Below are 14,610 nucleotides of genomic sequence, written 5' to 3' on the forward strand. Positions count from 1 at the left end.
CAATTACAAACCAAAAAGGAGTCACAATATATATATTTTTTTCTTCACCAAAGCACATGCTTTAAAATTGGCTTGTGCTTCATAATGCTTCTTGAAGCAAGAAAATGTTGGAAATGGACCGCTCCAAAAGTTTGTGCAATAACCATGGTCCCTTGCATCAGAAAAGTGATGCAGCTGAGCATGTGTGTGTTCTCCGAAGTTCTTTGGTTAAACTTCGCTGCATTGTCCAAGTCCCTCAACTATTCTGTCCACTGTGAAAATGTCAGGAGTATAGGATCATCCCAATACATGTTTTTTGGGACACATTTCTTGTAACAACATCTTTGACAGCAAGATGAGGGGTGACAAAAAAACTAATGGGTCATAGATGGAACTGATAATTGAAAGAATACCTCATCTGGTAGGAGGTTGCTTTTTCACTGTAGGCTTGAAAATGAAAGTCAGCCTCAGCGCACCAACTTAACCCAAGTGCTCTCTCCACTGGCAAGTTGTCTTGATCCAAGTGCAGCTGTTTTGATTGTTTTGGACCGCTTTTCTTCCGGAATGAATAACAACACCTTACGACTGTTGCTAGTCCACTTCAGCAGCTGAAATCCTCCACTTGCGCATATGTCAGCAAGATTCACTGCCTGCTGCATTGCTTCCTCTTCTGTTGGCAGAGATTTTAAACAACTACATAAAAGCTATTGTTGACTGTATCGCTCACTTCTATGTTGAAATTGTTTTTGTTGTCCAATGCAGTTCTCATCAAAGCGTAATTAGCACAACTCTGTGAAGAAACCGCTCCAAAGATGTGCACTCTCATTCTGTGCTCAACTAGACTGTGACACGTCTCCATTTGGCAACCAGAGGAAGCGTAGGAAATCAACGTGCTTTTCTGACACCCTCACTTAATTGAACATGGCTTGGACGTCGGTCATCAGAGCAATATTATCCTGTCTGAATCTTGTTAAGACACCAAAGAGTAAATTTGTGAGGTCAGGACCTTGCAAAAGTTGACCATTTAAAGAAGTTCCTCCAAATCCTGCTCCACAATCAAAGATCACTCTCAAAGTCTTTTTCCTTAGGTGAAAAACTCCTTGATGAGGGAGGTACCACACTGCCATCTTCAAATTTAAGCTGATTGTCAGGTACCACTTCTGCACACCCATTGTCAATCATCTCTGTCAGAAATTCCGCATGTTCTTCCTGATAATTCTTATTTCTTTCAAACTTTCTCTTGAGACTTTGCATACGTTGCTCTACCTCTACCGCACCTGTTGTTTGGCATGGTGATGTCATCTATTTTAAAGGGTAAGTCCATGCAGTAATGGCCTTCCTGCATGCAAGTAGATTTGTCCAAGATCTCCATGAATCTTAGATCCTTCCTTGGCATCTCCTGCTTTTCCTCCAGTACCTTCTCATTGAAATCCCGGTTATCAACAGCTCCTCCAGATTGGCGATAGATTTCCTATTGGCATATATGGTTGGGCACTTTGTCACCTTTCACGGATTTCAACTGCACTGGCACAATGGAAAAAGTGGTCTTGGTCTCCTCCAAACTACCTGCTTGCAAAAAGACAAGTGCGCTATTCACTGATGTTTCTCTTGGTTGGCTAACTTCCACCTTTTTCGGAATATGCAACAGTTGGGTGTTTTAGGTTGCATCCGTCATGTCAAACGACTTTTGCATTCCTTGCTTATGTTGCCACCTTTAAGACATCCAAAACAAATTCCTTTGCTTTTCTCACACACACAATACACAAAAGCGTCTGATGACAGCTCTTTGGTGGTTATAGACTGCTTTTGAATGTTAGACACCGTGGGCTTGGATGTTGCAGTTTGATTGGTGGAAGCTGTAGTATGGTTAGTGCCAGCTTGGACGTGAGTCTATAATGTTACCAAAGAACTGGTGTGATAAAATCTTAATTTGATTTTGCAGAAAGTTGATTACATCAGGAAATGTAGCTCTATAGCCTTGTCTCTCTTCAATGCCACATGCTGTAGACCTCCACCTTTCACTCAGCTTGTATGGGAATTTCATGATGACATTCCTCATTTTTGATGGAATATTCAACTCTTCCATATACTTTATCTCAGTCATTGCATTGCAACATCCTCTTAGGAAAAGAGCAAATTCATTGAGCAAACAAACTTCTTTTGCCATTATAGCAGGCCATGCAAATATTTTGTCCATATAGTGTTGCTATCTTGTAGTCATTGCGAAAATGTTCTTTCAAAAGGTTTTTTGCTCTTTGAAATCCTTGTTGTAGTGCCATGTGGAGACTGCTTCAAATCAGGTCTCTGGGCTGCCCCCTGTTGTATTGCTCCAAAAAATACAAATTGACTTGATGACTGCTGGTTCTTTTTTCAATACAGTGTTCAAAAGACTTAATAAAGGAAGCATAAAGCAATGGTTTGCTATCAAACACTGCAATTTCTCTTTGCGGTAAGGTAGATGACCTGTTGTTGAACAAGCATTGCAGTGAGTTCATTCTGCTTTTGCATAACATCATAAATTGTACTGTGCTCACGTATTATGCACTGATGAATGGCCAGGTAGGAACATTGTTGGATGTTTGGTCTGTACAGTTGCTGCCTTGGGAGGAGATGTAGCAACAGAGACTGTGAAAACATTTTGAGGTTGCTGCCTTTGTGTGGTTGGATGAAAGATCCCAGTTTTTTACTGCAACAGTGATTTTTGAGTGGTGTCCATTATTGAAGTGCCATGTTGGATTTTGTTCTGTGACTGTATTGGCATAGTCACTTTTGGTTTTATGTCATTTACAGATGTAACAGGTGGCGCTGTTGAGCCTTGTTTTTGTATTGGCTTAGTCACTTTTGGTTTTACATCTTGAATAAAAGTAACAGGTGTCACGGTTGAACCTTGATCCAAAGTCTTTTGTTTTCTTGTGGGCACAAATTAATTTGTATTTGGGTTAAATTTGACTTTCAACTCTTTAAGTCCTTTGCTCAAATAAGAATTAATTCCATTTAAACTGTTTTTTTCCTTAAACATCACTGCCTTCCAGCACTGTGAGTCTTGCAACAGCGGCAGTTCCTGTGAGTCAAATAGATTCTAGAAAATCTTGCTGCTGGTGTACATCTCTAAAAAGTCTTAGACCAAAATACATGCAAGTATTAGTATTAGTATTAGTATTCTATGAAGCATCCAGACCCCTCAGGTCATCAGGGATAGGTCTATTGTGTGTTCCCAGAACCAAACAAAGTGAAGCAGCATTTAGTTATTATTCTCACTTGTGGAACCAACTCCCCGAATTACTGCTCAAACTGTGAGATAATTTAAATCAGGGCAGAAAGCATTATTGGTTACTGCCGCATTCTTCTTATTCTCTTGTTTTAATCCGCATTTGCACTCTGTTTTAATTCATCTAGACTGATGCTTAATTTGGATAATTTTAATCAAATTATTTTAGATGAGTTTTGCAATATCTGAAGATTATTTTGTTTCTCTTTGGTAATGCTTTGTAAGTTTTATATTAACTTTGAATTGTCTTGTACATGAAATGTTCTATACAAATAAGCATGCCTTGTCTTACCTTGCCTTGTCACTTAAAGTCAATTTCATGGAGTCATTGTATGTTGCTGTTAAAATGTGTATTGCCAAAGTATACATGGGGTTATTGATTTCATATATATTTTTTGTATTTAAAAAGCAAATGTGTGGCCAAGCATTCAGTGTGTGTACATGTATTTTTTATTTATTTATTTTAACAACGTGGTAACAGCAATAGCATGCATCATTTTTGGTCATTTGTGTCTGCATGTCATATTACCTTGTTTTCAGCATAAGCTAGCCAGCGACTTCCCAGTGCTATTGGATTGAGATATGGCCCAGGACAGGGATAGCAACCTGAAACACCCAAAGTCAAATGCATTTCAATTTTTTTACAGGAACCATGAATTATAAGAAGAAAACATGTTGGGATATTGTATAAAGGTCATAGAAATAAAGAAAGTAAATCAAATACCGATAGAGGGACCGTGAGAGTTCAACATTGTTAATAGTAAAATAAAAGGTCAACACATAATGAACCAATTATGTTCCATTTCCATCGGATGGTGAAGTTTAGTACAGTTTACATTTGATTAAATTTCTATTGTAAATGGTCCTATAATGTCTGAGTGGTCCCAAATATACAGTATTTTTGTCTTACAACAATTCATGGACCATGGCAAAATGAACAATTTACTTTTACTACTTATATATAATTATAAAAGTCTATAAAAACTTACTGACGGCAATGCAAACCAACTCTGACATTTAATCATACAGGGAGAGAAAAAGTCCACATAAGGGTTGTAGTGACCCATAAACAAAAGTACCACCCATGAGATCTCCTGAGGGACGTGGTGGAATGCCTTCTCGAACATCGCAAAGCGCAGATAAGTTGGGAAAGCTCTTGTGCACTTTCCAAGACCCTACTGAGAGTGTAATGCTTTGGCCAAATCTGACACAAATTGAACTATTCTAGTGACATGATTATATATAAAGAAATGTTCAGCCACTGGAAATATTCGTCCAAAAATGTGAAAAATATGCATTTTCAGCATTCGGCTGAAAAAATATGGCCAAAATAGGATGTTGTGGTAACGCAAGCAAAAAAAAACTGCTGCAAGCAAGCATATGTATTATAAACGCCGGGGTGAGTGTTCCGCCTCACTATTAATTCATGAGCAGTAGCCGATAGCTAATGCCTTGAGGCTAACTCGGTCGATGCTATTTAAATCAGCGGCGAGGAATAATGGCAATGGCACAAAGTGTTAGCGGAAAGTAGTATCGTGATCTATGTATGGTTTGTGCGCCAGCGAGAGGAGAGGCAAGAAAGAGGACAACACAAGACAAGTGTGTCCGTGTAGCAGTTACGCGCTAGTTTACAGCAATCAAGCTTTTTATTCTGTAACTGAAGTGTCATAGCAAATTGTTTGATGCTGAAATGTGAATAAAGCCCCCGTTGAATAAGTAACATGGCGCCCGGTTCCTTCGTCTGTATTTATTTCACATAGACCTAGACTAAAAAAAATTAACAAAGCTTGATCTCAAGCTTATTACGTCCAACAATGTGCAGAAAAGCACTGTGTCTGTGTGCTAACGACAACTTTATTTATCTTAGAATAACAAACGCAATGACATGACAATGCACTATGCTTGTGGTTATTCTCATTCATCCAGCTCATTCATTTCTCAATCAGTACAGTAGTAATGCGTGTTGAAAATGTGGAGTGAACTGTAGCTAATAGTAAGTCTGAATGATATATAACATTGCTTTTTATTTTGATACTTGATGAATTTTTTCGGCGTTTCGGTTATCGGACAAGTGTTTCTCATTTTCGGTTTCAGAGAAATATTTAATTTTGGTGCATCCCTAATATAAAGACAATGCCGTTCGAATAGACATGTACAAATCAATGCCAGGCAGCACGATTGATGCATCTGACATGATACAAGTGGGTTGAGACCATTTGCTCATCAGAGTCCAACAGTCAATCGGCGTTGAGAATGTACTCGCAATGTCACACAAACACACACACACGCACGCACACTAGGGGTGAGCCTGATATTCGTACAACACGAGTATCTGGTATGAATAATTGATTATTCCAGGATACGAATATAACACGGATAGACTTCCTTAATATCCGTGCTGAAGGAAAGCCGTCCCCTCCCTCTTCTCCACTGCGCGCAGCACACAGGCAGAGTTTATAAAAACATTTTTGAAAAATAGTTCTTTTTTTGTGATCAAAAACATTGATTTCAATCTTTACTAGGCTGTTTTGTCAAAAGTTTTCAAATAAACAAAAAATATATATAAACTTTTGATCAATCCATATCAATTTCAAAACACATTTTTGTTTTGTTTTTCAATTTCATCCACACACAAAAATACATTAATGTATTGATATAAGCCCCATCCATTTTTGTGAAGCCATACCTACCAATGGTTAAACCACGCCTACTTCCAGTTTATGCCACGCCCACTCTGAATACAGATACAGATAATTTTGATGGTCGAACAGATACAGGTACAGGTAGTGCTGTACTCGCTCATCCCTAACGTGTGCTACCCCCATTCCTTACCCTAACCTCAACCATTACCCAATGCAAACTTAAACTCTAAAACCAAGTCTAAACTTGTGGGACCCAGCAAAATGGCTCCACAATGACAGGTGGGCCCCACAACTTGGTGAAATCCCGATATATTGGCCCCACCATGTAACAACCCCCCCCCCCCCCACACACACACACACACACAAACACACTTACACACACACACACACACACACACACACACATTAGGCCTGTGCAGGTCGCCTAGTGAAACAATGGACAGCAGCATCACAGCATTTGCTGCTGGGCCTTTAATTAATATTGCAAATATAAAGTGAGGATGGATGGATCGACAGCAGGTTCAGAGCTGCACACACCACAGGGTTGATTGACTATTATCAAGCATTGTCGTGACACATTACATGCTTGCCAGTAAGGTGACTTAATATTTCAGTGGACATCAACACCATTGTATACTGTTTGGTTTTATTTTTGAAAATAAACTTGTGCATTTGATGTGACAGGAACTGCAAGGAAGATGCAACAGTAGTTCAATAATCTCCCCTCACAAGTTTCAAATGGTGGGTTCCAAATAATGTTTGGATAAAAAAAAAAGCTTAATGTGACTGTTAATGGTACTGTATGAAAATATGTGTGTGATAGTGCTCGTTTGGGATTGGCTCCCTGTGACCGACTCGCTTTTCTGATTCACCCACCAATTGATATATATATTGTGTGTATACATATATATATATATATATATATATATATATATATATATATATATATATATATATATATATATATATATATATGTAAAATATTGGCTGCCATTTTGAGTAACGAGCAATTTAACACATTACTATATCTAATATAGTAGTTGGATTAAAGTTACTATTCCAGGATCAAATGCATTATTTAAATATATACATCCATACATTCATCCATTTTCTTAACCACTTAGTCTTCACAAGGGTCGCTGGAGCCTATCCCAGGGCACACAGAGACAAACAACCATCCACACTCACAATCACACCTATGGACAATTTGGAGTGTTCAATTAACCTGCCATGCATGTCTTTGGAATGTGGGAGGAAACCGGAGTACCCGGAGTAAACCCACGCAAGCACGGGGAGAACATGCAATTTCCACCCAGGAAGGTCGAAGCCCGGACTCGATCTCACATCCTCTGCACTGGGAGGCCGACGTGCTAACCAGTCAGCCAGCGTGCCGCCTAAATATATACAGTCACGCCCAAAATTATTCATACCCACGGCAAATTCGGATTTAAAGTTACTTGTATTCAACCATCCAAAAAACATCAGGTGTCTCCCAGAAGATAATGTGTTGTACAAGATACATCACTGTGGAAAAAAAGAATTGCTCTTATTTGCATTTGAACAAAAAGTCGCACGTCCAAAATTATTCATACCTTTTGCAAAGTGTCGAAGACTATAGGAAAATAAAACTATTTCAAATAGTCCAAACTGTTCTAAAGCATCCTAATTATCCTGATTGATTAGGAAAAGCTGTTTAAGACAACTCAAACTCAACAGGTGAAAAACAGCAGTTCTCTGAAGCAGGTTTGACTGTGGACAGTCATGGTCCAGGCCACAGGGGCACACTACATTTGCGCACTGTGGCTGCTTACAAGTATGGAAAGAGCGATAAGGCCATGTCAAAATGTTTTCGAGTTCCAGAAATTCCGGTGGCTACTGTGCAAAGAATTAACTAAAAAATTTCAAGACTTCTGCACTGTGGAAAATTTCAAAGGACATGCCCGTAAGCCAAAAGTGACACCTGTGCTGGCCAGGAGCAAAAATAAAATAATAATAATAAAATAATTCAAGGTTTGCCATCAAGAGCATATTGATGAATGTTACAATTAATGAATTCAACTTCTAAAAAGCAAAATCAATAGTAAATCAACAAACAGACTGCATTCATTAAGTAATGTGAGTGGATTTGGACGGTTTTAGGACCTGGGGGAAATCTCTGCATGCTCAAAACTGCCGCCTGGACTTACGTAAAGTACAGGCCCATTGCAAGTGAAGCCAAACAGCCTTCATCTTATTTGTAAGTCTGTGAAGCAGGCCACCTGCTTCAGCGCTTTCCTTTCCACAACAAGGATTTAAAAAGCGGATTAATCCACCAGGATTGTAATTTTGTCACAATGTGGCACGGGATTAGTTAAAATAATCTTTTTTAAGATACAGCTGTAAATAGAAAATATTATCATAATTTTAATAGTCGCCGTTTCAACAGCTTTGTCTGATCGTGCTGCTCTCATATTAACGTCCAATTGGAACACAATTGTTTACAGCTGCATTCCTGTTAACTACCGTGCGCCGGCACAAGGACTAATGAATCGGTCTAAAAATAGCTTGAACCGGCCGATGGCCCGGTCAAGACGTTATAAATCGGTTTTATGTTGCTGATACAGCTGCTCAAAACTGCTTTATAAAACAACCAAAACAGTACAGTTGCGATTGATTCAATGGCATGAGAATGAAATGTCCTAGATGAATGAGAATATTATTCACAAGCAAGCTGTTGAAACTGCATTTCCATCTAAGTCACGCGAGACGTTTTTGTGCGTGGGTGGGAAAAAAAACGAGACTTTTCACAGTTATGTGACGTCAGATAGCACTGAGTTTGGCAGGGAAGAAAGTTGAATGAAGACGCAGACAAGATTCACAACATGCAACATACAGAGAAACATACAGAGAAAAAAAAAAAAGATTCACAATATGCTCCGGCAAGTTTAATGTTTAAAGTATGGAGGAGATGTTTATTTTATATAAACAATGGAATACTGGATAAAAGTGTCGCCATGTACAAAGACTGTTAAATGTGTGGCAAATGTTCGTACACGCTTGATTAGATGGCATGGAGCCGCACTGACAGAGGAAAAGACTTCCAACTAAAACACCCACAACTCGACCAGTGGAAAGGTAAAAACGGCCTTAATAACCCAGTTTGTTGTTAAAGACTTAAGCCATACTGCGTTGTGGAGAATGACAGCTTTCATGACATGATAAACACATTAGCACCCCTGATATGATGTGCAACTAGATTCCTGTCGTGACAATCACGCCGTCGTGAGTTATTTTTTAAAAGTCGCACACAGGCAAAAACCTAAGCATATGTGTTGAGTGGAACACAGCAATAAAGTGCCAGCCCACATTACTGATAATGGAATATGATCGGTAACTGTTACGGTCCGCCAACGGAACGGAGTTGAGTCTGTTGGCGTGTGGAGTGGAGGACCCAAAATGCAGGGAGGCAGGAGAACCACAGCAGGAGTGCGGGCGAGACTGGCATGCTTTATTTTACAGAAAACACTAACCAGGGTACTGGTTAATGCTAACTAAACAACAAACTGAAAATATACAAAATCAAAGTGACAGACAAGACTCCGGGGGTGACCGTGACAAGCGGCAATGATCCCACACGGACCGATCACCACCCGGGAACTAAATACACCCACACTAATTGGGTAACGAGCCACACCTGGGGCCAGGCACAAGTGGCTGAGGGCCTGGATTGGTCAAACCGCGGAAGGGCAGGAACCCACTCAGGACCAATCGGGACCCTCAACCAAAGCCAGATCTTCCCAGACATGACAGTAACATCATCGTGATGATCAAGTTCAGCTATTTTTTCACAAGAAGAAGCTTGATAAGCATTAAGTATAAACTTATTCACTGCATGTATGGGTAATATACAGGAACTGTCAAAGAGAGAGCAATTATGATAACATGTTAAATCGGTAAGATTACCGAATGAACAAAACTAACTACCCTAGAAGAAAAAAAAAGTATACATCAACTTATTCATTGCATGTATGAGTAATATACAGGACCTGTCACAAGAGTAAACATAATAGAAAGTAACTGAGCTCTAACTGTTTTAAGTTAATTAGTTTACATTTAGTAAGATAGCCCTTTGAAAAATATATTCATAACTAGTTACAACTTAGGAGTGAAGTATTTAGGCAGATGCATGTTAAAAAAGCATTTTAAAAGACTGATAGTTACTAATTTGGTCTGTAACATGTTAGAACATTACATATGCAAAAATGTTGCTTTTTTTCCAAAATAAAAGCAGATGTTTGCAAATGTGCCAATTAAAAGATTTAGATCATTTTAAATTAAACAAGATATTCAAACAATTAATGGAGTAACAAAATATTTGTAAATTAATTGGACATTTGACTAATTAAATAATCAGTGCTGTCATGATTTGGTGTGCATGGGAGAAGGTGGACCCAAATGTGGGGAGTAACGGCAGGGAGACAAGAGTGGATAGTTATGTGATGAACTTTATTAAAACAAGTACAGACAGGTGCGCAGACGAGGACTGAACGTGACGTGACAAGACTAGGTCAGAGTAGATGGGTTGCCATGACAGGACAGGACGAGAGTAGCTGGCTTGACAGAACGTGGGCAACTAAACTGAGACGAGGACAACTTGACTGAGACGAAGACGACATGACAGAGACGAGGACGACATGACAGAGACGAGGACGACAAGACCGAGACATGGACAACTAGACTGAGACGTAGATTACTTAACTGAGACAAAGACGATTTAACTGGGACGAGGGCTTAGCTTGACGCGACGAGAAACACAGACTCCCACACGGAACGTCGACATCGACAAAGCTCCCACACAGACTGGACAAACACAACAAACTAAATACACCAACACTTAATGAGACACACCTGGGGAACACAATACGCTGAGGGCACTGATTGGTCACACACACTGGGAAAGGAACAGACACAGGTGGACGTGATCAGACATAACGAGACAGGGGAAGAACTAAGGAACACATGCCAAACACCGCAGACATAACACAACAAACACATCCAAAATAAACAAAACCCCAACCCGTACAAAACCGAAACATGACAACAAAAAAACCCCACCAGGGGACGGCTCCCAGACGTCGCAAAAAAACAACAACCCGAAGAACCAAAACAGGACGGGAGGGAACAGACACGGAGGTGGGAACACAGTCCACCAACGGTGTCAGTCCGGAGAGTGTACCGGACACCACACAGGGGCAGAAGACAGTCGGAAGGCGTGCGCCGCCAAAACAGGATCAGGGGATGGCCGCAGGGATTGCGCCGCCTGGCGCTGGATCCAATAGCGTCGTGCTCGCGCCTCCGAAAGAGAATCCGATGGCGGCCGCAGGGCTCGCGCCGCCTCGGCTGGAATTATGGCTTTGAGACTGTTGCTGTAGAGACATAGAGATGAAGAGACGAGGAGGCTGAAGGCTGTAGCGGCACAGGCAAAAGGGTCAGGGGCTGCAGCGGCACAGACGAAGTGGCCAGGGGCTGCAGCGGCACAGGCGAGGAAGCCAAGGGCTGCAGAGGGGCCGGGACGGGGACTTGAAGCTGCCAAGGAGCCAGGATGGGGACTTGAGGCTTTCCAAGGGGGCCGGGACGGGGACTTGAAGCTGCCGAGGAGCCGGGACGGGGACTAGAGGCTGCCGAGGAACCGGGACGGAGAATTGAAGCTGCAGCAAATGAGAATCCGTGACTTGGGGCTGCAGCAAACGAGTGTCCGTGACTTGGGGCGGCAGGAGACGAGTGTCCGTGACTTGGGGCGGCAGGAGACGAGTGTCCGTGACTTGGGGCGGCAGGAGACGAGTGTCCGTGACTTGGGGCTGCAGGAGACGAGTGTCCGTGACTTGGGGCTGCAGGAGACGAGTGTCCGTGACTTGGGGCTGCAGGAGACGAGTGTCCGTGACTTGGGGCTGCAGGAGACGAGTGTCCGTGACTTGGGGCTGCAGGAGACGAGTGTCCGTGACTTGGGGCTGCAGGAGACGAGTGTCCGTGACTTGGGGCTGCAGGAGACGAGTGTCCGTGACATGAGACTGTAGCAGGCGAGAATCCGAGACTTTAGACTGTAGCAGGCGAGAATCCATGACTTTAGACTGCAGCAGGCGAGAATCCGTGACTTTAGACTGTCATTTCAAACGAGCAGGTTTGAGCCATGTGCCTCCCGCTGGATGGGTCCTTAGCTGGTGGGCGCATTCTGTCATGATTTGGTGTGTGTGGGAGAGGGTGGACCCAAATGTGGGGAGTAATGGCAGGGAGACAAGAATGGATAGTTATGTGATGAACTTTATTAAAACAAGTAGAGACAGGTGAGTGGAAGAGGACTGGCCTTGACGTAACTAGACAGGGTGAGAGTAGACGGGTTGCCATGACAGGACAGGACGAGAGAAGGCTGGCTTGACTGTGGCTGGCTTGACTGTGGCAGGCTTGGTAGAACGTGGGCAACTTGGCAGAACGTGGGCAACCTGACTGTGACGAGGACAACTTGACTGTGACGTGGACAACTTGACTGTGACGTGGACGACGAGACTGTGACGAGGACGACTAGACTGTGACGAGGACGACTAGACTGTGACGAGGACGACTAGACTGTGACGAGGACAACTAAACTTAGATGTGGACGACTAGACTGAGATGTAGATGACTTAACTGAGACAAAGACGACTTAACTGAGACAAAGACGACTTAACTGTGACAAGGGTTTAGCTTGACGCGACGAGAAACACAGACTCCCACACGGAATGACGACATGGACAATGCTCCCACAGACTGAACAAACACAACAGACTAAATACACCAACACTAATGAGACACAGCTGGGGAACACAATAGGCTGAGGGCACTGATTGGTCACACACACTGGGAAGGGAACAGACACAGAGGTGGACGTGATCAGACATAACGAGACAGGCGAAGAACTAAGGAACACACAAACACCAATCGCAGACAAACAAACCCAAAATAAACAAAACCCCAACCCCTACAAAACTGAACGAACACTGAATCGAACTGAATCGTAATCCTACTGAGTCAAACCGAACCGAATCATTCCATTTTAAAATCAATCCTTGTATTGTATCGTACCCCATGTATTGAGATGCGTATTGAATCGTCTTGAATGACCGCCTGTAAATCTGTGTTTTTGCTACATATAACCTTGTGGCGTCAGTGTTAATGTTTCTAAAGTAAACCAGTTAGCACGTTAGCTAAATTAGTATGACATGATGCATAAAGTAATTTCAAACATGGTGGTTTTAACGCCACAAGTAACATATATAACCAAATATAACCTTGTGGCAAGTAGCATAATATATAACCACATATAACCTTGTGGCTTACAGGCGGTTTAGAAGTTCCTGGTTAACTTGTATCCATGAGTATTGCCTTTAGCCAACATAGGGCACACTCTCCTCTCTCCTCTCTCCTCTCCTGAAAAGCTGGAAGGCGTTCTCGCGCTCAAAGTCCCACCCCCAATCCCGCCTCCCACATTAAAACACTGCCAATAAGTTAAAACTGAAAAAAAGAGACGTGAAACTGAAAACCAGAGAGTTGAAACTGAAAACCTATGACACTCGAAAAAAAAGAGTGTAAAATAAATCTGCGGATTGACATTGAAAAATATGCTTAAAGAAAATACGTGTTTTTTTAATGTCTGTATTTTATTTTTCAATACAACGTTTTTCAATACCAAATCTTATTGTCAGTGTTGTGGCTCCATAGGGGCGGGGCATCAAACTTTACAGATGGTAGTTCAGTGTGGCTCGCTTTACGAGCGCCTCTTGTTTTAAATCCGTTACTGTAAAAATGCACCTGTGCTTAAGAGTACCATATCAAGAAAACGCCGGTTCCTGTGACGTCACACCACTTGATCGGAGTCGGCAAATTATAATTTGAGTGTTAATTTGGCACGCCCACTCAAGTGAATAGCCAAATTACCATCCATTTGTGCACAGCTCCAACTGTGACATATTGATGCAGAGCATGAATCCCGTCTCTCCAAAAACTGAACTGACATGATAATGGCAGGAAACACACCTCTAAGATGACTACTGCCTTGCTAAAGAAGGTGAGGTGTGGTGATGGACTGCCCAAGCATGTCCTCAGAGTTTTTTGAGGCAACAATAAATTTACACTGTTACATAAGCTTTACACAACTACTTATATTTGTATTAAGTGTAATTTATTTAGCGCTGCCCCATGAAAACATATAATTTAAATATCTGCAGTAATCTGAGGAGTGTACTCACCTTTGTGATATAATGTATATAGTATTAGATAAGACATATTATTGTTGAAATTATACATCAACATCTGAAAGTCTTCCAAGGATAAGCAACAAAATTCCTTACTTGTAACAAAAAACTTCTTGGTTAAGGTGCAGCTGTCAAATGCAGCAATCTTCTCTTGTAGGCTGACAGCAAGAATACTGTAAAAGACAGTTTAATAATAAAGTGCATAACAAGTTCATAACATGAAATAAAAATTTAACTGATGCAACATACTGCTTGTTACAGTGAAGGTCATAAATCTGGGTCTTGAACTGAATTGATTTGACTAGTTCCCCTGTCTTGAGTGAATACAGGTCAGCACAACAGTAAGGGGGGCTTGTTCTGAAAATAAAGAAGAAAAGCAATATGTTAGACTCGGTAGACTCTGAACAAATACAGTCAGTTTGTATGGAATGTAGAAGGTTTGTTGTTGTTGCTGATA

General features: G+C 41.4%; 1 protein-coding gene across 13 annotated transcripts in view; it reads right to left on the reverse strand.

The window, feature by feature from the left end:
- The window catches only part of bcas3 (BCAS3 microtubule associated cell migration factor), a 403,272-nt gene that overhangs the window by 345,007 nt on the left and 43,655 nt on the right, over window positions 1–14,610 (reverse strand). For all 13 annotated transcript variants that reach the window (XM_077565848.1, XM_077565854.1, XM_077565855.1 and 10 more), the window contains 3 exons: window positions 14,403–14,510; window positions 14,250–14,326; window positions 3,777–3,853 (listed from right to left, as the gene is read on the reverse strand). In XM_077565848.1, coding sequence (XP_077421974.1) covers window positions 3,777–3,853; window positions 14,250–14,326; window positions 14,403–14,510 — 262 coding nt within the window. The remainder of the gene's footprint in view (window positions 1–3,776; window positions 3,854–14,249; window positions 14,327–14,402; window positions 14,511–14,610) is intronic.

Source organism: Vanacampus margaritifer, chromosome 5, assembly GCF_051991255.1.
Source record: "Vanacampus margaritifer isolate UIUO_Vmar chromosome 5, RoL_Vmar_1.0, whole genome shotgun sequence".
NCBI lineage: Eukaryota > Metazoa > Chordata > Actinopteri > Syngnathiformes > Syngnathidae > Vanacampus > Vanacampus margaritifer.